Below are 26937 nucleotides of genomic sequence, written 5' to 3' on the forward strand. Positions count from 1 at the left end.
ATGGAGAACACTAATCCCAAAAGAAAATAAAGAGAAAATAAAATGGCACTTTAAAAAATGGCAAAATGGTAGCAGTAATAATACTGGTTAAAAATAAAAATGTGGTAATTGAAAGGGTAAAATCAGGTGATGGAAAAAGAAGAAAAAGAAAAAAAATTGGTTTCTTAGTAAAAAGGCGAAAAAACAAAAATAAAAAAATTAAAAAAAAAAGAAAAATAAAAAATTTGCAGTAGTGATGGTCTTTCGGTTCTTCTACTCTTCAGCCTGGTTCGCCTTAGTCCTGCCAGGTATTTAGGAGAGTGTTGAATTTCCCTGCATTACACTGTTCCTCCGTGTTGTAAATCACAGTCCTGATTTTAAAGCAGGCCGTATTTGTGATCCAGTCTGCCTTAATTTGTATTCCCCTAAGAGTCAGTTTGTGGCTCAGCCTCTGGGTGGCAGTCTGGACAAACTTCTAAAGAATGAGTAAATGACTAGCTCTGCTCATCTGCCAGAAATTTGCATTGGTTCTGCAAAAATAGAAAGGTCCTTTTGCCTTTGTGGTAAAAAGTTATACAGAGACTTTTTAACACGCATTTTGTTAAATGAGTAGAATATTCTGTGGTGTTTTTCTTATTTTGTAAAACGGTTGTCTCCCCTATTAGTTAACATACTTGTGAAGGTATCTTTTTACTTATTGTGTATTCCTCACTATTGGACTAGGTTTCTTAAAAGATGCTTGGCATTTTAAAATCAGAATTTGTCTTGGAAATGCCCCATTTTTTAAAAGTATCTTTTAATAAAGTTAGTCTGTGACTTTCTTTTTTATAAGAATATCAATATAATTTCCGAAATCTGTTTTTCTGATCTAGATTTCTAAAGCACAAGGATCAAACAGCTCTGATCAAAGTGAAATTTGCAAACTGCAAAATATCATTAAGGTAAGGCAGATTGTTGGAACAGTGGCTATTAATACATTTAAAATTTGCTTATGAAAATCAGAAGCCTAAATTAATAAAAGTTGTAAAAGTAACTACAAATTAGGGTATTTATTTCTTTTTACCATTTTATATCTTTTTTAGTCTTTATGACAAGTAAGGTATATCTCTCCAAAGTCATTTGTTTTGAACATTTATTCATTAGGTAGTTTATATTCTGTGTCTCTGTTTTCTATTGTATTTCACAAAATGGTCTTTATTAAAATAGAATTCTAAGGTTGCTGAAGTTTCAAGGTTTAGGGTTAAAGGATATTGATAAAATAAAATGCTAATGTTATTCATTATAAATAATTATTTTCTCTTAATGATAGAATTTTGCTAGTTTGATCAGTTTTGGGTTTTATTATTATTACAGTACTAGTGTGGGTGGGTTCCTCAGTCAAACCTGTGTTTGAATGCAGGCTCTACTATTACAAGCTGTGCTTCTTTGGGCACCTTCTGTTCTGTTATCAGTGAAGTAGATGTCATCATAATACCTCGTTTGTAGAATTGTTTTGAAGTATAAATGCCTAGTGCTGGCACATAAGTACATAGGAATAAAGAACACATTCACTTGTCTTCTCAGGAAATAGAAGCTAATTTATAGATTAGGATTCTTCATTACAAGCAGCAAAATCCATCTCTGGCTAAGTAAAGCAAAAGAGGATTGATTGATTGATTGATTGGATTAGAAGGACCCTGAGTAGTTTGTTCACGGGATTGAAGGAAGAGTTGAGCATTTTGGCCTCAGAAAAGACAGGAATGGAAACAGCATTAAGGATCTAAGTAGTGGGACACAGTGGACAGACTCTTCAAGGTGCAGCTATCATAACGCTTCCGGTTTAAGCAATTTCCCTCTTTGAGGGACTCAGCCCAAGATCTAGTTTCCTAGTAGAGAGAGTGGTGGTCTCAACTTGGTTAGCAAGGCATCTTGGTTGACCGTTTGGGAGTCCCAGCAAGACTGGAAGGAAAAAGTGAGCGGGAAGGTAGAGTAATAGGACAATAGTCACATATTAGCTAGAAGTTTGACACTGATATTGGTGGAATGTCATTAGCAGAAGTTCATGGTCACGGATGCTAAGGAAAAAAGATATTTTGCTCGCTTATTATTTCAGTTTTTTCTTATTGGTATTCCCTCATTAACAGTAGAAAAACTGCCCTAGCCGGTTTGGCTCAGTGGATAGAGCGTCGGCCTGTGGAATCAAGGGTCCCGGGTTCGATTCCAGCCAAGGGCATGTACCTTGGTTGTGGGCGCACACCCAGTGGGGAGTGTGCAGGAGGCACCTGATCGATGTTTCTCTCTCATCGATGTTTCTGGCTCTCTGTCCCTCTCCCTTCCTCTCTGAAAAATCAATAAAATATATATTTAAAAAAAAAAGTAGAAAAACTGTTTTTAAGGCTCAAGAGAGGAAAGGGTGGCTGGAGTCTCAGAATTGTCCAAATGTTGGGCCTGTGTTTAAATTTTTTTCATCCTTAGCACTTTCGGAGAATTATTTTTAATAATACAGACTTTTGGGCAAAAATGAAATAGCTTAGATAAGTTCATTGATTATTAAAGTGGTTAACTTTGTTTTTATTTTTTAAGGAACTTAAACAGAACCGAAGTCAGGAAATTGATGATCATCAACAGGAAATGTCAGTATTACAGAATGCACATCAACAGAAATTGGCAGAAATAACTCGTCGGCATCGAGAAGAGTTAAGTGAATATGAAGAACGAATTGAAGAACTGGAAAATCTGTTACAACAAGGTTATTAATTTCATTAATGTAACATATTAGCTGGCATAATTAAATGACAAGCCTAGCACTGTAAGATCAGGATACTGATGTAAAGTTGGACAAAGTTCTAAAGAATGAGTAAATGACTAATTCTGCTCATCTGCCAGAAATTTGCACTGGCACTCCTATTGTCATGGTTCTGCAAAAATGGAAAGGTCCTTTGCCTTTGTGGCAAAAATTATAATACGGAGACTCTTGCATTGTTTGGTATATTTCACTTTCTTTCAAATTCAGATACATAGACTTTTTAGTATTTGACTCAAATAATATCTTTCCTCAACTATTTTTAAATGCTTTGCTTATTGTAGTTACTTAACTTCTTTTAGACTAGATTTCTTTGAGCATTTTTAGATTTACAACAAAATTGAGAAGGAGGTACAGAGATTTCCCTTATCGTCTCTGCCTCCACCCCTACCCCCACCCCCATGCATATTCTTTACCATCAACTTCACTCAGAAGGATGGCACTTTTTTTTTTTTTACCAAGGATAAAACTACATTGACACATCATAATTGCCCAAATCCGTAGTTTACTTTAGGGTTCATTCTTGGTGGTGTACATTCTATGGATTTGGACAAATGTATAATGACACGTATCCATCATTGTAATGTCATACAAAGTATTTTCACTGCCCTAAAAATCTGCCTATTCATCCTTCTCTTTATCCCCTGCAATTGATCTCTTTATTGCCACCATAGTTTTGTCTATTCCAGAATTGTTATTACAGTTGGAATCGTATAGCCTTTTCAGATTGTCTTCTTTCACTTAGTAATATACTTTTAAGTTTCCTCCAGGTTCTTCATGGCTTGATAACTCATTTCTTTTTAGCATTGAAAAATATTCCATGCAGTTTATTAATCCACTCACCTACTGAATGACATTTTGATTATTTCCAAGTTTGGGCAATTATGAATAAAGCTGCTATAAACATCCTTTTTGGGGTGTTATGTGAATATAGTTTTCAGCTCCTTTGAGTAAATACCTAGGAGCATGATTGCTGGAACATATGACAAGAGTATGCTTGTTTTTTGTTTTTCTTTATTTTATTTTTTAAAAAAATATATTTTATTGATTTTTTACAGAGAGGAAGGAAGAGAGATAGAGAGTTAGAAATATCGATGAGAGAGAAACATCAGTTAGCTGCCTCCTGCACATCTCCTACTGGGGATGTGCCCACAACCCAGGTACATGCCCTTGACCGGAATCGAACCCGGGACCTTTCAGTCCGCAGGCTGACACTCTATCCACTGAGCCGAACTGGTTTTGGCGAGTATGCTTGTTTTATAAGAAACCACTAAACAGTCCTTCAGAGGAGCTATACCATTTTACATTCCACAAGCAATGAATGAGAGTTCCTATTGCTCCACATCCTCACCAGCATTTGTTGGTGTTAGTGTTTTGGATTTTGACTTAATAGTAGTGTAGTGTTATATCATTATTTTAACTTTTCAAGCCTTCCAAATTCTGAAGTTTATAAAATCTTAGTTGTATATAGCAAGTTATTTAACTCTTGGTACATTTGTTCTGCTTGACTTATGTTTATGTTCCAGGTGGCTCAGGAATTACAGTAACTGATTACCCTAAAATCCATGAGATGCAAAGAACTATTCAAGTTCTACAAACTGAAAAAGTAGAGTCTACAAAAAAAGTGGAAGAACTTGAGGATCAGATAAAAGATATAAGTAGAAAATTATTGTCTTCAGAAAATGACAGAGAAGTTTTGAGGAAGGAACAAGAACGACTAAACGTGGAAAACAGGCAAATAAGTAAAGAATGTGAAAACTTGAAACTGGAATGTAGTAAATTGCAGCCTTATGCTATGAAGCAGAGTGACACTGTGAAGGAAGGGGAGAGCATTCTTCCACAGAGCACATCACTGGAAGAAGAGGTGTTCAGACTACAGCAAGCACTGTCTGGTATAAAATGTTTGGAACTTACTCCTGATTGGTGCTTCATTGCATACTAGCTGTTTTTAGAGACAACTAGCTCTTTGTATAACTGGGTACTTTGTGGAAATGAAATATTTATGGAAATGACTGGAATTTGAATAGAATTGTTTGGTTTAGATTCAGTGTCATAATACATCACAAATAGGAATTTTCTACTAAAAAGGGTTAAGTGTTGGTTAGGTGTCTCTTAACCTCTCTTCCTCATCTTTTAAGTATTTATGTGTAACTCACTGATTTAGGAGACCATGTACATTTCTGAGAAATGTTTATATAGACATTTGTTGGGAGTAGAAATGGGCCTATTTCTGTTAATTTGTAAAGAACCAAATATTTCCTATAACTCATTAGGGCTCAAACCCTCCAGTTATGGAATTCAACCTACCTTCTTCAAAATCTTGTGTTACCTTTCAAAATGATCTCCTGAATCTAAGCAAACCTGAGAATGATAGGAGCCATAGGTCTTCCATAGTTGTCCATACTCAAGGTGATATTTAGTTACCATACCAGTGTTCTGTTACAAAAAATAAGTATTAAATTAATTAGGCCAAGCAGCAGTACTCATTCATGCCAGAAAAACGTAACAGGAGCTCTTTAGCTGAAAAGATACATCTTATTTTCCACTGTGTCCTCGTCTCACAATAAACTATATGAACTCACTCCTTCTTGTTCGGGAGGTTTCTAGCCCCTGTGTGTTTGTGAGTACCCATGAATTCCTGCCCTGGAGGGCCAAGTCTATAGATTTGAATTTAAGTTAGGTTCAAAGTAAAATCTCCATGTCCTCTCTTCTTTTCCTACCTTGGTGATTGCTAGCGTTTATCAGTCTCCCAAAACAACATTTGAAGTTACTCCTTAGAAAGTTTGTAGGTCCTTAGTACTTTATCTTCCCAGATGAGCTGTAGGGTTTCTCATAGGTACTTTAGTCCTGGGAGCTGCCATGAAGGCAGAGGGAAAGCTGTGCAAGTTGGATTTTGGACTTCTTTCTCATTTGACTTCAAAGTAGCTCAGCTCTTTTCAAAATAAATGTATTGGGTGACCCATATGAGTTTACTTGCTTTAAAAACAAATTTATTGGCTTAGGCCTTCCCCCTTTTCCATTTCCACTGCCACGGAATAACTTCAGCCAATCATAATTTTTCTTTTTTTTGGCACAGTTAACTTTCATAGTCCCTGAATGAAGTAGGATAGCATACTGGTTAAGAACATAACAGAGTTGGAATCCAACTCCATTACTAACTAGCTGACCTTGGATAAGTTAATTACTATCTTTATGTTTTGTTTTTTTCATCTACATGGTTGCGGTAATATTATCTTCTTTATAGTTGTAGTAGTAATGACGATTTTATGACTTACTAGCTGCAAAGTTCTCTTTAGAATAGTGTCTAGCCTACAGTAAGTTTTATAAAAGTGTTAGCTGTTATTAGTCTCTGGGCTTCATTATCCCTTCTTCACATAATTTTTTTCTTTTCTTCTTCTTCTTTTTTTTTTTTTTTTTTGCTAAACAAAACTTCTACTGAGAGAAAAGAGTACGAAGAGGCTGTCTTCAAGAGGTTCTTGAGCCTCAGCCCTCAGGATGTGGGGCCCCCAGGCCGGTGATCTATTAGGAAAGGACTAGAATGAGGTTCCATAGCCAGGCTACCATGTGTGTCTCAGATACCATTCTGAGCTGCAGATCCTGGGCCCCTGTTTCTAGGTTAAGGCCTGACCCGTGGACTCACAGGCAAGGTCTGCGGTCCCCACAATTTGGTCTTCAGAGGTGGCCTCATGGGGCAGGTTATATATTTGCTGGCAGAGCCACAGGACAGATGTGCTTGGTAGCATCACCGCTTGGTGTCCGTCTTAGCGCTGCTTGGAGCAGATCCACATGGCAGGGGGCTGCTAATGCTGCCAGGTAGATGAGGACACCACTAAGCTCCTCTTGAAGGGCTTCCACTGAAAGCTCTGCGGGCTCCTCCACTTCCCCAGCCCGGGCCAGGCGGTTCCGAGGCTGGTGGAATGGTCCGTCTCTTGCAGCAACAAACTCTGCATGGAGGCAGTTTGTTCTCGAGCATGGGCTCCAGCTGAAGCTGAAGGGGCCAGCAGCATTGGTGCCCTCCCGCCACGTCCCCACGCTTCTCCCCACCACAGTGGACACGGCACCCACTGCGCTGCAGCCCAGACTGCTCTGAAGAACCCCGCGCCCAGCTTGGAGCCTGCCTCAACAATTTTTTTTGTTTTTTTGCAGCCAGAATGATTTTTCAGAAATGCAAAGCAGGTTACATTCCTGACGAGTACTTTGTGGCTCCCTGTGAAACTTCTTGATCAGACAAGTAATATCTTAATGATCTTTTTTTAATAATATATATTTATTGATTTCAGAGAGGAAGGGAGAGGGAGAGAGAGATAGAAACATCAATGATGAGAGAGAATCATTGATCGGCTGCCTCCTGCACGCCCCCTACTGGGGATCGAGCCCATAACCCAGGCATGTGCCCTTGGCCGGAATCGAACCTGGGATCCTCCAGTCCGTAGGCTGACGCTCTATCCACTGAGCCAAACCGGCTAGGGCTGAACTTTCTATATGGCTCCTTAAGCTGGCAATGTTGTCTCTTAGCTCTGTTGCCTTTGCATTTACTGCTTTCTCTGTGTAATCTCTCTCTTTTCACTCACTCTTCTTTGCGTATTAAGATTCAACACAGGTATTGTATTCACTCTGAGGCACTGGCGCAGCTGCTTCCCTGGCCCCACGTGTCACCCCACCCCGTCCTTCTGGCTTAGGAGTTTGCCCTCTTTGGCCTAATAGCACCTTGTGCTCCCTGTATCACACTGTACTGTAATCACGTGCTTACTTTCCTTCCCCTCTGAATTGTAAGCTCCTTCAGAGCAAGCAAGGACTACATTTTCCCATTTTGTGGTCTAGCAGCTGACCTCATAGTAAATGTTCAGTATTTCCTGTATGAACATTGAATGAATTACTTCAGCTGAACTCATGGTATTCTGCATTTGTGTTCTAAAACCCCTTCTGTTTATGGATCTATCCGGAATACCAGATTGGATGGTCTTTTTATTAGTAGTCATGTCTAAGTCACTTTAGAGAATTGATAGATTGTGTATTGTTGTATAAATACACATTTGTGTTTTAAGCCCTCCCCCCTCCTTGGTTTTAGTCCTTATACTATTTACTGTTACACAAACTAATCAACTCACTTTGAAACAGTTGTTACTGTTTTTATCAAGGCAATAAATATGATTCACTCAGAATACAATTATAATTCTTATATTGTTTCATAGAATTGGATTTTAACATAGTTTATACCTTGCATTTATAATATGACTTCTTTGGAATAGTCAAAATAGAAATAAAAAATAACAAACATACATTTTACCCAAGAACTCTCAGGGCTTGCTAATTGTGCTTATAAATATACTTTATTTTAATTGGGTTTCATTTCTGAGTTTAATTTTAGGAGGGAATTATGAAGTTATTTTAAAGAATTCTAATGTCAGATCCATTGTTGTTTTTACAGATGCTGAAAGTGAAATAACGAGACTGAGTCATTTAAACCAGGTAAACTCATTTTAAGAGAGAAAGCTTTTGGCATTGGTTTACCCAGAAAAACCATTACAGTTGCTTATTTTGTGTGTGTTTTTAAATATATTTTTATTGATTTCAGAGAGAAAGGGAGAGAGAGAGAGACATCAATGATGAGAGAGAATCATTGATCGGCCTACTCCTGCATACCCCTGACTGGGGATCAAGCCCACAACCCGGGCATGTGCCCTGACCAGGAATCCAACCATAATCTCCTGGTTCATAGGTCAATGCTCAACCACTGAGCCACACTATCCAGGCTGTTGTGTTTTTTGTTTTTTTATAAATTCATGTGAACTTATCCTAGGAACTTTTATCTTGGGAATTTTATGTTTGCTGATTAACAACAAACTTTTTGCATTATAAATGAACAATTTTAAAAGTTCCATAATTGAAAAATACAAGTATATCTCTTTGAATATTAATTAGACAAATGTTATATTTGTAGAGACAGTGGAAGCAGATCCTCTACCAAAATGAGAAATGTATTTTGGTTTCCCTTTATGATATTTAGGGAGTTGTTTCTTTTTCTGATGATTACAGGTTATTTTGTAAATGTATTTGTATATTTTTTCAAATATAATAAAGAGCCCTACCCAGTTTGGCTCAGTGGATAGAGCATCGGCCTGCAGACTGAAGGGTCCCAGGTTCGATTCCGGTCAAGGGCATGTACCTTGGTTGCAGGCACATCCCCAGTAGGGGGTGTGCAGGAGGCAGCTGATCGATGTTTCTCTTGCATTGATGTTTCTGACTCTCTATCCCTTCCTCTTCCTCTCTGTAAAAAATCAATAAAATATATATATTTAAAATATATATATATAATAAAGAAATCCTCTCTGCAAATGTCTGTTAAATGAGTGATGGGCTTTTTAGATGGTCCAGTGTTGCATTCTTATAATTTTTATGCCACTTAAGAAATGCAGAGTACAAATACCCAATTGTATAGCTTGCCTGCTTTCTTATAAACTCGAAATTTCCTATCATCTGAAAATTGTTTTTAACATGTTTACAGGATAATCTCACTGAAGACAATCTGGAACTTAAAATGCATGTCCAAGTTTTAGAAAAAGAGAATTCATTATTGAGTCAAGAAAAGGTGGGTGCAATAAATATGGGGGCAGAGTTAAAATGGTGTGTGCACTATATATCGATCACAGCTAAGAGCCAGTTTATATCAAAATGAGTGTTTAGTTCTTGAGAGTCCTGAGGGTAAAGCTGATCTCATCGGTGCTTGTCAGGCCAGGTTGAAGTACTGGTCAAGGTTCAGAGTATGAGCCTGGCCAGAGTTTCTGTTTAGAGATAAACCAGTAGGCATACAGATAGGAGCAGAAAAGAAAGGTAAAGGTTCTTTGGTTTCAGATGAAGTCCTGACAGCAACATACACACAGGTGGGTCGGGAGCCTGGAGTGGCAACTATAGTAACTATACGTACTGCTTATATGCCCCAGAATGTGTCTAGTGTGGTGGACAGGAATTTTTTAGTGGTGAGGGGCAAAGAGGGACATGGCCAGTGGTAGAAATAGGGTCTCTTGTGTATATTGGTAGCAAGGATAGAGTAAGATTTTGTAATGTTATGTTGGGTTTTGTTTATATTTTTAATCTTTTAGTGTCTCTTCTTCCAATTGATAGTATGTGTTGTGGTTTTCCCCTTTTATCATTTAAGGAAGAACTTCACATATCACTTTTAAAATTAAACAATGAATATGAAGAAATTAAAAGTACAGCTGTGAGAGACATGGATTTGGATTCAAAATTACATGACTTAAGACTTAATTTGGAGACAAAGGAACAAGAACTGAATCAGAGTATTACTGAAAAGGAAATACTGATAGCTGAGTTAGAAGAACTGGATAAGCAGAACCAAGAAGCTACAAAGGTAATAAGTACCATATTAAAGACAGTGTGGTAGCACATTCTAACCAGTAGACCGAACACTGGATTAACAAGCAAGGTGATTGGTGTGATTTAATTTTGTGTTTTAATTAATATTTTAGTTTATGATGCTCTAGTCATAGAGGTTGGCAAACTTTTTCTGTAAAGTGTTAGTAAATATTTTTGGCTCTGCAAGCCATATACTCTTAGTTGCATCTGCTCAACTCTGTTGTCATAATATGTAAACAAGTGAGCCTGACTCTCTTTCAATTAAAACTTTATTTATAAAAACAGGTGGCAGGCCTGATTTGCCCCATTTGTTGACTCCTGCACAGTGTTTAAAGTTGAAAATAAACAACATATATCTTTTACCTTCTTTAATTTTAAATTCTAAGTTCTAAAATGATAAAATAATTTTCTATAAAATATTAGTAAGTTTGTTGGATTTTTAAAAAAAAGAGTTTTAAGAAGGATTAGAGCCTGGCTGGGATGGCTCAGTGGTTGAGCATCGACCTATGAACCAGGAGGTCACAGTTTGATTCCCAATCAGGGCACATGCCCGGGTTGTAGGTTCTATCCCCAGTGAGGGGTGTGCAGGAGGCAGCCAATCAATGATTCTCTCTCATCATTGATGTTTCTATCTGTCTCTCCCTCTCCTTTCCTCTCTCTGAAATCAATAAAATCATATATTTTTTTAAAAAGGATTAGAAATAACTGAGAATTATTTTTCTATTGTATACAACATTTTATAAAATTTCCTTTAGGTATAAAATGGGAATGTTTTAAAGTTAATATGCAAATTATTATTATTTTTTTTTGCAGCACATGATTTTGATAAAAGATCAGCTATCAAAACAGCAAAATGAGGGAGATAGCATCATCAATAAACTTAAAATAGATCTAAATGATGAAAAAAAGAGAGTTCATCAACTTGAAGATGATAAAATGAACATTACTAAAGAGTTAGACGTGCAGAAAGAAAAGTTAATTCAAAGTGAACTGGTCCTAAATAACTTGCATTTAACCAAGCAGGAGCTAGAGGATAAAATAGAAGATTTAGTAGATCAACTAAATAAATCACAGAACAATAATTTAAATATCCAGAAGGAGAACTTTGAGCTTAAGGAACATATTAAACAAAAGGAGGAGGAACTTTCTAGAGTCAGGTGTGAATTAACTCGGTCTCTTCATCAAGACTCTAACAGCAATTTTAAGGATGACTTACTTAAAGAAAGAGAAGCTGACATCAGAAACTTAAAGCAAAATCTTTCAGAAGTAGAACAGCTCAATGAAAATTTAAAGAAAGTTTCTTTTGATCTCAAAATGGAAAATGAAAAGTTGGTTTTAGCATGTGAAGATTTAAGACATCAGTTGGAAGAATCTATTGCTGGTAACAATCAGATTTCTCTGGAAAAAAACACAATTTTGGAGACTCTAAAAACGGAAAAAGGACAGTTAGAAGCAGAATTGTGTCGGGCTGAAAAGAGGCTGTTGGAAGAAGCAAACAAGTATGAGCAGACCATTGAAGAACTGTCAAATGCAGGGAACTTGAGTGCCTCTGCTTTACAGCTGGAACATGAGCGCTTAATTAAGCTCAGTCAAGAGAAAGACTTGGAAATAGCAGAACTCAAAAAGAATATTGAGCAGATAGATATTGATCATACAGAGACTAAGAACATTTTGTCATCTAGTTTAGAAGAGAGGAAGCAATTAACACAACTTATAAATGAGAAAGAACTTTTTATTGAAAGACTTAAAGAGAGAAGTTCAGAGCTCCAGGAGGAGTTAGATAAATATACTGAAGCCTTAAGAAAAAATGAAATTTTGAAGCAAACCATAGAGGAGAAAGACAGACATCTTGGATCCATGAAAGAAGAAAACAATCACCTAAAAGAAGAACTGGAACGACTCAGGGAACAGCAGAGTCGAGCTGCACCTGTGGCTGAGCCTAAAACCCTTGACTGTATTACAGAACTAGAATCTGAGGTATCTCAATTGAATATAATAAAGGATAATCTTGAAGAGGAAATAAAACACCACCGAAAGATAATTGAAGATCAAAACCAGAGTAAAATGCAACTACTTCAGTCTTTACAGGAGCATAAGAAGGAAATGGATGAGTTTAAATACCAGCATGAGCAAATGAATGTCACGCACACCCAACTCTTATTAGAGAAAGATGAGGAAATTAAGACTTTGCAAAAAACAATCGAAGAAATCAAAACCCAGTTGCATGAAGAAAGGCAGGGTATTCAAACAGAGAATTCTAATATTTTTCAAGAAACAAAAGTTCAGAGCCTTAACATAGAAAACGGAAGTGAAAAGCATGATTTATCTAAAGCTGAAACCGAAAGGTTAGTAAAAGGAATAAAGGAACGGGAATTAGAGATTAAACTTCTAAATGAAAAGAATCTATCTTTAACTAAACAGATTGATCAGCTGTCCAAGGATGAGGTTGGAAAGCTAACTCGGATTATCCAGCAGAAAGATTTGGAGATTCAGGCTCTCCACGCTAGAGTTTCTTCCGTTTCCTACAATCAGGATATTGTTTACCTTCAACAGCAGCTGCAGGCCTTTGCTATGGAAAGAGAACAAGTATTAGCTGTTTTGAATGAGAAGACTAGGGAAAATAGCCAACTGAAAACAGAATATCACAAAATGATGGATATAGTTGCTGCCAAAGAAGCAGCCCTCCTTAAGCTGCAAGATGAAAATAAGAAAATGTCCACTCAATTTGAAGGTGCTGGCCAAGAAATGTTTCGAGAAACTGTTCAGAATTTATCTCGTATCATTCGAGAAAAAGACATTGAAATAGATGCATTAAGTCAGAAATGTCAGACCTTATTGACAGTTTTACAAACATCCAGCACCAGTGATGAGGTTGGAGGTGTTAATAGTAATCAGTTTGAGGAGCTTCTACAGGAACGTGATAAGTTAAAACAACAAGTAAAGAAAATGGAAGAGTGGAAACAGCAGGTGATGACCACAGTACAGAATATGCAACACGAATCAGCCCAGCTTCAGGAAGAACTTCATCAGCTTCAGGCACAAGTGTTGGTTGACAGTGATAACAATTCTAAGTTACAAGTGGACTATACGGGCCTGATCCAAAGCTATGAGCAGAATGAAACCAAACTCAAAATTTTTGGGCATGAATTAGCACAAGTTCAGCATAGCATAGGGCAGCTTTGCAACACCAAAGATCTCCTTTTAGGAAAACTTGATATTATCTCACCTCAGTTCTCTTCTGGATCATCTCTTACCTCCCAGTCTGCAGGGTCTCTTAAAACTAAGTCTGAAACATTAAGTGAAGCTTCTCAGCACGAGATAGAAGAGCTAAGAAAGTTGCTGCAGGAAAAAGATGCAGCAATTAGAACTCTCCAGGAAAATAATCACAGACTCTCTAATTCAATTGCTGCCACCTCAGAGCTAGAAAAAAAAGAACACGAACAAACGGATTCAGAAATTAAACAGCTGAAGGAGAAACAAGATGTTTTGCAAAAGTCACTTAAAGAGAAAGACCTCTTAATTAAAGCGAAAAGTGATCAGTTACTTTCTGTAAATGAAAATTTCACAAACAAGGTGAATGAAAATGAACTTTTAAGGCAGGCAGTAACAAACCTGAAGGAGAGAACATTGAGTTTAGAAATGGACATTTGTAAATTGAAAGAGGAAAATGAAAAAATAGTAGAAAAAACCAGGGAAAAGGAAACTGAATATCAAGCATTACAAGAGACTAATATGAAGTTTTCTATGATGCTGCAAGAAAAAGAGTTTGAGTGCCACTCAATGAAAGAGAAGGCTCTTGCTTTTGAGCAGCTACTGAAAGAAAAAGAGGTATGTCCTGAATGTGGTATTATATACAGAGGGAAGTTCGGGTGGAGGAGATTTTTAATGTTACTCCATTGATATTATCTTTGAAGGGGAATATGTATTTGTTCACTTAGAAATACTTATTTCAAGGTTTTGTGTTTCATTCTAAATAAATATTCTTCAGAGGCATCTGGAAGTTTCTCCCCCAAATGACTAGGTATTTCCAAATATTTTTTGATACTGGGTTAATCTTTTAGAGCCTGTTAAGTAGGAAAGGTTTAGTAATAATATTTTTCTTCAGAAATTAGAAATGTGTTACAAGAGCATTTTAAGTCAGTGCAACTTAACCAAATTTTAAGCATATTTCAGTAGCTGCTAGTAATGTTAACATTTCAGAGGTTTTTATATGTGATGAGAAGTTCTGTGAAATACATGCTCCATCTTTGACAATCTGCAATAGGTTATACATTTTACCTTGTAACACAGTAAGCACTTTGTGTGTGTGTGTGTGTGTGTGTGTAAAACAGAAGTTTCAGGAATTAGAAATTACCCTTACTATATGTGATGCTGTTTTTAAAAAAGTTTGACATGCTTGCATTAAATTGATTTTTATGAATCAGTCACAACCTAGGATTTGAAAAATGTTAGCCATGAGTAGTGCTTTTCACATAGTAGACTCAGTAAATATTCTAATCCCAGCTTTGTCACTGATGTGACTTTGGGTATGTTTTGACCTTACTGGTTAGTTTATTCAGTAATAAAATGGAGGGTTGTAGCAGTTATATATGTAAAGCATCAGTAGTTTTTGATATATTTAAATTTTTACATGCAGTTGATTGTGATTTTAATAAGAATGTATTGAAGACCTTCTAGTACATCTTACTATGACAGATGTTGTGTAGGGCTTTTTGGTAGTGCTTATTACTCTGATTGCTATACTTGTAGTAGTAGGAGTTTGGAAAAGAAATGGGACTATTCAGCTAGTGCTTCTTGAGCATTTATATACTGCTAGGCACAAGATACAAAATGATTTAACTTCTTCTGCCAAATAGGTTCTCTCTTAGAGTCCTAGATTAAGGTTTGGGAAATGCTTCATGTAGTTTTCACTTTAGTAAGAAAAGTCTTATTTAATTTTCCCCTTCTTTGCCATTTGATTAAGTAGGTACACTAATAGTGTTGAGGTGTTCTCCCTTATATATAACGTCTTAGCTTCTTGTGGTGCTGGGCTGGAATTGGTGTGAAAAAAACTCTTCAGAGAGCAGAAACTTTCTATTGCTCACTAACCAAAATTGAGTGTAGTGTCTTAGGGCTGATACCTAACTATAAATAGATCCGTAAAGTATGCATATTTAAAACAGGCTGTAAATAGCCTGTCACTTTTTTTGCTTTTTAGAATTGCAGCTATCATCCTAATTTCATGGCCCAGTTTTTATTTTTTATTATTTATTTATTTATGGTTTTTTTAAAAATTGATTTCAGAGAGAGGAAAGGAGAGGGAGAGAGAAATAGAAATATCAATAATGAGAGAGAATCTTTGTTCGGCAGTGTCCTGCACGCCCCTTACTAGGGGGATCAAGTAAATTAAACTATGACCTGAAATTAAACCATGATCTCCTGGTTCACAGGTTGACGCTCAACCACCGAGCCACACCTGCTAGGCTCATGGTCCTATTTTTGTAATGGTCATTTTTTTTTCTCCTGCTGTTTTTAATATATTGTATTTGTATGGAATGCAATCAAGCATACATTTTCCTAACCATTCTAGCAAGATATCATTCCAGAGTTGCTTTCTTTCATTAAATTGTTGCCAAAATATTCTTTAAAATTAGATTGTACATATAAAATGACTTCCCTAGCCCAGCTGGCATAGTTCAGTGGTTGAGCGTCGACCTATGAACCAGTAGGTCAGGGTTCGATTCCCGATCAGGGCACATGCTCATGTTGCAGGCTCAGTCCCCAGTGTGGGGCCTACAAGAGGTAGCTGATCAATGATTTTCTCTCATCATTGATGTTTCTATCTCTCTCTCCCTCTCCCTTTCTCTCTGAAATAAATACAAAGATATATATTAAAAATAATAATAATAAATAAATAAAATGACTTCCCTATTTTTCCTCTGCCAGCATCTTGATACTTACTTTCTCCAGCAACAATTGTGAGTGCCTGATGAATGGACACACACACACACACACACACACACACACTTTTTTTGAGTGATTTTGGATTTGTGAACACTGTTGTTTAGGGTAAATTTGAAGAGACTGTGTCTTTTGAGTTCTTTTAAAATCTGTGTAATAAACTTTTTCTTTAACAATCATTTTAGACTGTTAGAAAAGTTGCAAAGATAGTTGAGATCCCATATACTTCACACCCAATTTCCCTTATTTTTAACATCGTACATTATTGTGGTACACTTGTAACAACCAGTGAACTAATATTGATACATTACTATTAACTGAAGTTCACACTTTAGTGGGCTGGAGGGAGTTAATGGGAGAAAAAGGAGACATATGTAATACTTTCAACAATAAAGATTTTAAAAAATAAAGATCACACTTTATTTGAATTTCCTTAACTTTTAACAAATGCCCTCTCCTGTTTCAGGATGCCGTCTGGGGTACCACATGAGTCCTTAGGCTCCTTTAGACTGACAGTTTCTCAGACTTTCCTTTTTTGATGACCTTCACATGGTTAACTATATTTTAAAATTAATTAGTGATGAAATGTCTTTCTTAAATGTATTTTTATTTAAAGCTAAAGTTATTTTTTTCCTAAAGGGCGAGACGGGGGAGTTAAATCAGCTTTTAAATACAGTTAAGTCAATGCAGGAGAAGACGGTTACATTTCAGCAGGAGAGAGATCAAGTCATGTTGGCCCTGAAACAGAAACAAATGGAAAACACTGCTGTGCAGAATGAGGTATTCTTTCACTTTAAAGAAACAGTGATTCAAACACCAAGTTTAATCATTATGAAGAAAACTGTAAAGATAAGCATTTACAATGAATTTCTCTCATCAGCGATTTTTTGCTTAGTCTTGCTCTAATGTGCTATGATAGAATTTTGATCTAGAATGCATTTTGCTTCAGTTTTCAGAAGTAAAAATTGTTATCTAATCATTATGTTGTACACTTGAAACTAAATTATACCTTGATTTTTTTTAAATAAAAAAGTGAAAACAAAGGCATATCTTGGATATAAGAACATTTTTTCCAGTCATAAAATATGGAAAAAATGAGATTTACTGAAAAAGTGGTCTGTGACAAAAATCTAATCTTTGTGTAATTCCATTTTCTATCATAGCCACAGGAATGAGGTCTTACAAAAGAAATCTTCCAAATGAATATTCCAGATCATTTCAGGAGACTTTTTTTCTAGCATAAATGCATCTTGCAGTATGAGAAATTAATATACAGTTAATACACTTCAATAATTGGGGGGGGAATTTGATAACAGTTAGTGGCTTGTGGAGGAGGAGGGAGCATTTTATAGAAGAAAAATAAAGAAATGTCCTCTATCTAGGTTCAACATTTACGTGACAAAGAATTACGCTTAAACCAGGAACTAGAGAGATTGCGTAACCATCTTTTAGAAACAGAAGATTCCTATACCCGTGAAGCTTTGGCTGCAGAAGATAGAGAGGCTAATCTAAGAAAGAAAGTCACAGCATTGGAGGAGAAGCTAGTTTCATCCTCTAGTGCAATGGAAAATGCAAGGTAACTTTCTCCCATTTTTAGTCTTAATAGTAACACTTCTTGATTATAAGACTCAATAAGCATTTTTTATATTTTGCCTCATTTTTTTCTCACAAAATTTATTTTGTCTATTTTACAGACGAAGAAACTTAAAGAGGCTTAGTAACCTTCCTGAGGCCAGGCACAGTGTGTGGGAGTTTCACACTGGGGTCTAACTCTTAACTAGATCTGGTATTCAAAGTGAGGTTTTTTGGAATCTTAACCATTACCTAGATAATTGAATTGCTTCTCATCATTTTAGGAGTTTAGACTTAAATCCCAATTGATTCATTTAGTTTTCAAGCTCTTAAAGGATTAATTTAATTAAATTTGTGTGATTTTATTTTTAATCAAATGATCTGAGGTTGAACAAGGTTTGGCTCTAAAGGAGAGAGTAAAGGAAGTAGCAAGGTGAAGAATTAACCTGGGTCAATAAGAACTAACTCTTGGTTTCTTAAGAACTTTTGAATAACCGGGTCCATATATATATATATATATATATATTTTCTTTATTGATGAAAATATTACATATGTGTCCTTATCCCCCCATTGGCTCCCCATCCCCCTACTTATGCCCGCACCACCCCTGTTGTCTGTGTCCATTGGTTAGGCTTATATGCATGCATACAAGTCCTTTGGTTGATCTCTTCCCCTTACCCCCACCCTCCTCTACCTTCCCTCAGAGGTTTGACGGTCTGATCGATGCTTCTCTGTCTCTGGATCTGTTTTTGTTCATCAGTTTATGTTGTTCATTATATTCTACTAATGAGTGAGATCATGTTATTTCTCTCAATAAAATGTCTTTTTTTTCTTCTTCTTATGACAAAACATTTTATTTTTCACTTTAGGAAAACCACATAAGCCAAAGAACATAAAGCCACAATCCCACCCACCCTCAAATAATCTTTTTTTGTGTGCCTTTATATGCTTCTATATATTTGTGTACATATTATATATTTTTTAAAGCAAACTAGAGATTATATATTCATAGTGTTTTATAAACTGCTTCTATTACTTAATATGAGTATCAGTACATGTTAAGCCATGTGTTTCTGCAATATCATTTATGGCTACAGAGTGTACCATTATTTGGATTGCCATAATTTCTATAAGCCAGTCATTTATTATTGGACATGTAGAGTTTCAACTTTTCAAAATTGCTAAGAGTGCTATCATATCTCAAGATTGGTATTTTTGTGTTGATGAGAAATTACTTTCTTAGCATAAATTTTTAGAAATGGAAGTTTGGTTCAATGGTTTTTTTTAAAAACTTTTGAAATGTACTGCCAAATAATCTTACAGAAAAATAACGTCTATTTATATTTCCATTTAGTGATATGCACATCTTTTTTAAAAAAAAATATATTTTATTGATTTTTTTTAGCGAGGAAGAGAGAGGGAGAGATAGAAACATGAATGATGAGAGAGAATCATTGAGTGGCTGCCTTCTGCACGTGCCCTACTGGGGATCGAGCCTGCAACCCAGGCATGTGCCCTTGGCCGGAATTGAACCCGGGACCCTTCAGTCCGCAGGCTGAGGCTCTATCCATTGAGCCAAATCAGCTAGGGCAATATGCACATCTTTTAAAATTTTTTTAAAAAAATATGTTTTTATTGACTTTAAAGAGAGGGGAAGAAAGAGGGAGAGAGAGAGAGAGAAACATCCATAAGAAAGAGAAACATCTATTGGCTGCCTCTTGCACTTCCCTTACTGGGGTTTGAGCCCCAGCCCAGGCATGTGCCCTGACTGGGAATCAAACCAGTGACCTTTTTAGTACATGAGACAGCCCTCACCTAACTGAGCCACACAAGCCAGGGTGATATGCACATCTTTTAACTTATTTTTTTACCATGTATGATGCTGAAGGAGATACAAGGAGATAGTAAATATATCTGTGTGCAAATAAATTGTGGGCCAGTAGAGACAATACTTCTGAGAATGAAGTCCTCCCTCACATTATAGGGTATATTATTATGCCTTCAGGCTCAGAAGGAAAGCTTTTTTTAAATGAGATTGAGAATAATGGATTATCATTTGTATATGTGTTTCACAAAGGCAGAAATGCCAAAACATCCTCAGACTATGAAATTGATACTTTCCTTTAAATTTTCAGGCCCTTGTTTTCTCTAATTAAAACAGTCTAGTCTCTGCCTTCTTTCATTTACCCTTCATAATTGCCAGAGTAACCGTCATTGAGTAGAGCTTTGACCTTGTTACTCCTTTTTCCAAAATCTTTAGCCTTATTTCTCACTATTATCTACATTACCCAAACTTTATCACTCAGTTCTTCAGATACAGTTATTTTTCTATTTCTTTCTACTTTTTTGTTTATATTCTTTCTTCTACTGAAAGTGGGCCTGATCCCTAACAGTTTTTCTGTCAATCCCACCTATTCTTCAAATAGCATTTTCTTCATAAACGCTGTTTCTTCACCCTACTCCTCAAACCCAAAACCAAATCCTGGTGTGATACTATTTCCTTTGAACCCACATAATAATTTGAGTCTTTGATAGGGCACTTCTATTTTACTTTAGGGTACAGGTAATGTTGACCCATCTTACACTTTCTCCCACCCAATGGAATGTAAGGTTACCAAGGGTAGGAATGATGTCATTTATTTTGTACCCTTCCCACAAGCATATATTCTCACACATAGTTTAATAGATGTTCATTAAATATTTTTATAAAAGTAATTCAAATCTACAAAACTACCTAACAACAGTAACGTGATAATCTGTTAACCTCTTGAGTGACATCACAGCTCATTTAATCTTTACTATCTGTGAGTGATTTTCTAACCAGCAAAGTTGAATACAACTCAGGGACATTTAAGGGCAGTTGTCTACTGTTTATCAATTTACTGCTCTTTCCACAAGAGGGTGCTACTGGGTAAAGTTTCTTCAGAGTAGCTGCTCTAAATGGTCTTTGATGGGCTTCTCGAGTAAGAACTTAACTGGGTATTAAAAACCCAGGAAAGACTATTGCAATATTTTGTATGTAATAATTATACATTAAGGAAGTATATCAATGACATAAGCCTGGAGAGGTGCTATATAAATCTCTTAGGGAACTCCAATTTATCACTTGGGGCAGTTGTAGGGATTATTTAATACACACAGAAAGATGATGGTAAAAAGATAATTAACTAGTAATCAGAGCAGTCAATCTCTGGGCTCACCTTAGGAAAACTGTGACTTCACCATGATTTCACATGTTAAAAGTATGGGGGTGTCATAGAATTCATTGCTCATTGGATTGGAAGCTGGACAAAATGCCTTCTAAGGGCCCTTAGAACTTACAATTTTATGATAAATTACATCATATAGTTGCCTGCTGTTTATAAATTTTTCTCATGGTGACAGTTCTTGTTTATGCAATGCTGTCTTTAAAAATGATTGCCATTTAGAGTCACTTTCACAAGAAGGATGGTTAAAAACAGGGAGAACAAAGATCAGAGGCACTCTTCAAGTTTCTTTAATGCAATAAAATACAGGTCACATTCATAGAGACAGAAAGTAGAATTATGGTTGCTGGGGGAACGAGGAGTTGTTTAATGGGTGTGGTGTTTTGGCTTGGTAAGATGAAAAAAGTTCTGGAGATGAATGGTGGTGATGGTTGTACAATAATGTGAATGCATTTAGTGCCACTGAACTCTACACTTAAAAAAGATTAAAATGGTAAATATTATGTATATTTTAACATAATAAAAAAAGTAGGAGACTTCATCTTGTTAAAGTTATCTAAATACTATGAAGTCTAATTTGCATTTACTACACTAAAATGTACAGAAGATGTTTCATCTTGTAAAGAACCTAAATAGAAATAGTTTGACTTTTATTCTTTTTGTTTGAAGCCATCAAGCCAATTTGCAGGTAGAGTCATTGCAAGAACAATTGAATCTAGTCTCCAAGCAAAGGGATGAGACTGCCCTTCAGCTTTCTATGTCTCGGGAACAAGTAAAGCAGTATGCTCTATCACTGTCCAACCTGCAGATGGTACTAGAGCATTTCCAGCAAGGTAAGGAGTGTGGTTAGTCTCTCACTGAAGAAAAATTATCGTAGTTATTGGAAATTATGGCTTATTTCAGTGCCATTTTAGATTAGGCCTGGGGATATGGATATCTTTGAAAGATTACCCACTAGTAGGGGGGAAGATAAGTAGCCATCAACAAGTTAGTTTAGACTGCTTTTATAATTAAGACTAGAGAACATTATATATAGCAATTATTAAAAATTCATTTTAGTATCATGTCATGAGCTATTAAGGTAAGTGTTGGGTAACTATAAGTGTAACAAAGGAAGGATGATCACGTGATAACGAAGGGGATACAAAGGAGGAGAGAGGCACTGGTAGGAGAGATGGTTAGGTTTTGAGATATCGGTTGGAGGTTGAATCCACTTCAGAGAGGTAATCATCAGTAACTGCTGTCCTTTGAAATACTGATGAGCCTGTTCTTAGCTCTTCATCTGTACTTTGAGGTATTTATGTTTTCTAGTCCTGGTGGAAAATAATTTTTGGAGACACAATAGTGACTGGAACAGTTGGACCCTGATAACTGAATATGCTTTCTCACATCTATCTCCCATCCTCAGATTTACCCCCTTAGATCATTCACCCATCCATTTGTTTATTCATACATTCAGTAATTATTGGCAATGAATTAACTGCTAGTGAGGGCAAGTGGGTGGTTAGGGGATATGAGGCTAATGAAGCAATAGGAGTTCTAGTTTTGTACCTAAGTCAAACTTTAAATTTGTACATATGTAGACCTTCAGGGCTACTCATGGTTGAAATGTTGAATTTTAAATATAAGATTTCTCCAGATCTACTCTGTATAATACTAAACTGAACATGTGTACAAAGTATATGGTACTGGGGCTGTAGGGAAAGCTTTGCCAAAGAGGAAATATTTGGGTGGAGTTCTGGAGGGAGGGAAGAGTTTGCAAGATAGACAAGATGGAGAAGCAGTTAGGCAGAGGAAACTGATCTCATTACCTTAACTCCATTAACACTATCACTCAGGCATGTGTAATTGTTGAGACATACGAAATGTTTTTGTTGAATTATTAAAATTTCAAGTAGTTTAAAGTTCTAATTTTATTGCACAATTGCAAAATACTATGTAACTTTTTTCCTCTTTAGAGGAAAAAGCTATGTACTCTGCTGAACTAGAAAAGCACAAACAGCTTGGAGCTGAATGGAAGAAAAAGGCAGAAAATCTGGAAGGAAAACTGATGTCAGTACAGGTTGGTTGAAATAATTTCCCTTGTAAATATTATTTTTAATGAAGCAGTTTCTTATATTATCTTTGTCTTGGAAATAATCTCTAAACAACTAATTTATTAAATATTATTTGAGTAACTAATCTGTACCCCATAGTGTGGCATAATAGTGAACAAGATACTCAGGATTTTCCTCATGTGTCTTATAGAGTAGACACAGCAAATATGAGATGATAGGACATTTTCAGTTTTTTTGGCACAGATGAGTATTTTAGAGATCACTGAAGGGAAAAAAACAACAAATTAATCTACAATTTTAACTTTATAATTTTCTCTTTTCAACAAAATATATTGAGTACTTTATTTCACATGGATTAAATTAATGTATGTTATCCCATTAGATTTTTCTTTTGCAGAGTAATCCTTTAAAATATTTTTATCTTTATTGTTATGCTATATTTCATATATGCAAAAATCATACATAAGATATAAATAAAATGAACCTTCATGAAGAGATATGACACCAAAGTGACTTGCTTTTAGATTTAGGATAAACTTTTCTAAGTCATGAATTGACGCTGGTGGAAAATAAAATTTGTTTACCTGTCATGTTGTTCAGGCACATTGATATTCCAAATAAGTAAAGCTGCATTTTCTATAAAGTTTTGAAATTATTAACTGTTGAGTGACTGTAAAACAGTATCCTATATAATAAAAGGGTAATATGCAAATTGACCTAACGGTGGAAGGACCAGAACAACCGCTCGACCAGTCACTATGAGGTGCACTGACCACCTCTTGGTCCCTTTTCCCGGCTGGCAGGCTCTGATCGCCCGATGGCAAACGGGGAACCGGGTAGGTGGCAGGGGACGTGGGTGGCACCAGGCCCAGGGCCCCTGCCCCGCCAGTTGCCCTACACACAGAGGGCAACCCGCAGTCGGGGCAGGGCTGGTGAGCAGGTGGCAACGGCCGACCTCTCGGTCCCTTCCCCCAGCAGTCAGGCTCCAATTGCCCGATGGTGAACAGGGAACCAGGGTGGGTGGCGGTGGGAGGCAGGGCCAGCTTCGGGCAGCCGGGAAGATGGCCCTGATCGCAGGCCAGGCCTAGGGACCGTACCTGTGCACGAATTTCGTGCGCCAGGCCTCTAGTTTAGATAATATGTATAAAATATAAAAATAACAATACAGCAAATACCCACATACTCACCACCCAATATAAGAAATAGAATGACACCCTTTGACATTTCTTATGCATCTTTTCTCATATCATCCCCTTCTTACCACCTCCTACTCCAAAATTTTATGTTTCTCACCCTTTGTTATTTTTTATGGTTTTAACACATAGATTTATATCTCCAAACAATACATTGTTTAGTTTTACATATTTCTGAACTCTGTATTAAGTGGAATTTAAACTGTATGTAGATTAATTTTTCTGAGACATGCTTTTTTTTTGAGACTTGCTTTTTTGCTTAGAATTATGTTCATGATTTTCAGCCATGTTACTGTGTGTTACTGTGTGCAGATGGTTCACTCCTTTTACTGCTCTATTCATTGCATAAATATATAGTTTATTTACTTATTTTATTGATAAAGTAATTTTCATTATCTGCTATGCAAACAATGTGGTTATGAACTTCCTTGTTTATATCTTCTGGTATACATATACAGGAGTTCCTATCAGGTGGGTATCTTGATTGGAATTGCTGAGCTATGGGATATATATGAGCGATTTCAACTTGACTAGATGATGGAAAATTTACTTTTTAAGATAATTGTGCTTATTTAGTCCTTCCAGTGGTGCATAAGAGTTCTTGTTCTACATCTTGTCAGCATTTGACCTTATAAGAATATTTTCACTTTTTGCCAATGTGGGAGGGAGGAAGGGCTCTATCTTCTTATGGTTTTAGTTTGCATTTCTTTGACTACTAATGAGGTCAAGCATCTTTTAATTTTAATTAATTTATGTATGTATTTACTTTATGTATGTATGTATGTATTTTATTTATTTTTTTGGAGAGAGTAAGGAAGAGAGAGAGAAACATTGGTATGAGAACCAAACATTTACTGACTGCCCCCTGCACACCAGGGGATCTAGCCCACAAGCCAGGCATGTGCCCTGACCAGGAATTGCACCACAAACATTTCAGTGCATGGGACAACATCCAAGCAACCGAGCCACACTGGCCAGGGCGAGGTCAAGCACCTTTTAATGTTTATTAACCATTTATGTTTACTTTATGGTCAACTCATTAATACATTTAAAATGTATTTTATCCAACACTTTTAGTTGTTTCCATTAGGTCCAGAGTATCTAGTCTAGGGGTCCTCAAACTACGGCCCATGGGCCACATGCAAATACAAATATTGTATTTGTTCCCGTTTTGTTTTTTTACTTCAAAATAAGATATGTGCAGTGTGCATAGGAATTTGTTCATAGTTTTTTTTTTAAACTATAGTCCGGCCCTCCAACGGTCTGAGGGATAGTGAACTGGCCCCCTGTTTAAAAAGTTTGAGGACCCCTGATAGTCTGTCACACTTTTTAAATAGAAGTCAGATCTTCTTTTTAAGCTAGGTGGTTTTTTTCAAATTTAAAGTGTAAGATATATTTAGAAAATGAAATAAAATGGAAGAAACTGAAGAGGGAATTAGTAAAGATAAAAGCTAAAATTAATGAAATATAAACCAAACAATAGTAGAAAGAGTAACAAAATCTAAATATTAATTTTTGAAAACATCTTAATGTAGTTTTAAGCTTTAATAATTTCTTAAATATAAACAAAATGAGATTTTAAAAAGATTACTTGAAAACATACTTTCTTTACACTAAACTTAGTTTTGTGCATTTTGAATATTAAATTTTTAATGTGTGAACACTTGTGTTCACACACATATATATACATTGATACATATGCTGTACACACCTGTGAGATTTATTACAAGAATTGGCATTTTGATTGTGTGGGCTGGCTAAGCAAGTAAAAAATTAGTAGGCCTGGCAGTCAAAATGGGAAGGTCACAAAATAGGCAGGCTGGATAGAACCCATAGACATGGGCCAAAGCTGTTGTCTGCAGGTGCTCAGGAAGGAACATCACCAGCGGGAGGGACTCCATGGGCAGCTGTCCACAGAAGGAATTCCTCCTCTTTTGAGGGGAAGCCTCTGGCCTGCTTTCAATGACTTTCAACTGGTTCAATCAGGCCCACCCTGATTATCCAGGATAATGTGCCTTTCCTAAATTAAACTGATTAGAAACTTTGACTATATTTGTAAGATACCTTAACAGCAACATCTAGATTATATTTGATAGAAAACGGGATTATAGCCTATCCAAGATGACACACCAAAAAAGGTATCACGTTCTGATTCAAGATGGTAAAACTTGACTGAAATTTACACAAGTGAATACTTTAGAATAGCTAAGAAAATTGTGTAAAGAAACAATAGTAAGGAGGGACTTTCTTACTAAATATCAAAATAGAGCCATAAATCAGTATTATATTGACTAGAGTAGTAGAATAGGTGGAAAATTCAGAAACAGAGCTCAAGATATATTTGAGAATTTAAAACTAAACCCTAAGCTAAACTAATTTCAATTTAATGGGGAAAGGGTAGATTATCTAATAAATGATATGGCTACAACTGCTTCTGTATGGAACAAAATAAAATTGGACTCCTATCTCATACCATATACAAAATTAAATTCCAATTGTATTAAAGCAAGGACGCTTACCTGGGAGTGGTACTGAAGGTCTGGGGGTTATTAGAGTGACTACATGGTTCTCTGGCATTTAGTGGCCAAAGGCCAAGAATATTAAAAGTACTCCCATTGAGAAACACTATTTTAAAGATGCAAATATTTTTAAAAATATTAAATTTCTTGTAAGAAAATCTAAAAGATCACATGTATGTAAAGAGGTTTTCACAGAAGAGCAGATCTAGCTGTCCTGTAATCATGAAAAAACACTCAAATTCACTAGTAGTTTGGGAAATGAAAAGTAATAATGAAACATCACTTTATACTTATCAGGCTTACAAAAATTAAAA

At 36.1% G+C, this 26937-nt stretch overlaps 1 protein-coding gene across 1 annotated transcript in view; it reads left to right on the forward strand.

Annotated features, from left to right (window-relative positions):
* Positions 1–26937, forward strand: part of LOC139010374 (thyroid receptor-interacting protein 11-like) — a 74247-nt gene that overhangs the window by 23807 nt on the left and 23503 nt on the right. The window contains exons 5-15 of the mRNA XM_070414727.1: positions 852–920; positions 2542–2707; positions 4288–4653; positions 8190–8230; positions 9267–9350; positions 9918–10130; positions 10949–13963; positions 16715–16855; positions 17458–17651; positions 21524–21687; positions 22813–22916. Of these exons, the coding sequence (XP_070270828.1) occupies positions 852–920; positions 2542–2707; positions 4288–4653; positions 8190–8230; positions 9267–9350; positions 9918–10130; positions 10949–13963; positions 16715–16855; positions 17458–17651; positions 21524–21687; positions 22813–22916 (4557 nt within the window). The remainder of the gene's footprint in view (positions 1–851; positions 921–2541; positions 2708–4287; positions 4654–8189; positions 8231–9266; positions 9351–9917; positions 10131–10948; positions 13964–16714; positions 16856–17457; positions 17652–21523; positions 21688–22812; positions 22917–26937) is intronic.

Source organism: Myotis yumanensis, unplaced genomic scaffold, assembly GCF_028538775.1.
Source record: "Myotis yumanensis isolate MYYU_CA2020_CCGP unplaced genomic scaffold, mMyoYum1.0.hap1 SCAF_1, whole genome shotgun sequence".
Classification (NCBI taxonomy): domain Eukaryota; kingdom Metazoa; phylum Chordata; class Mammalia; order Chiroptera; family Vespertilionidae; genus Myotis; species Myotis yumanensis.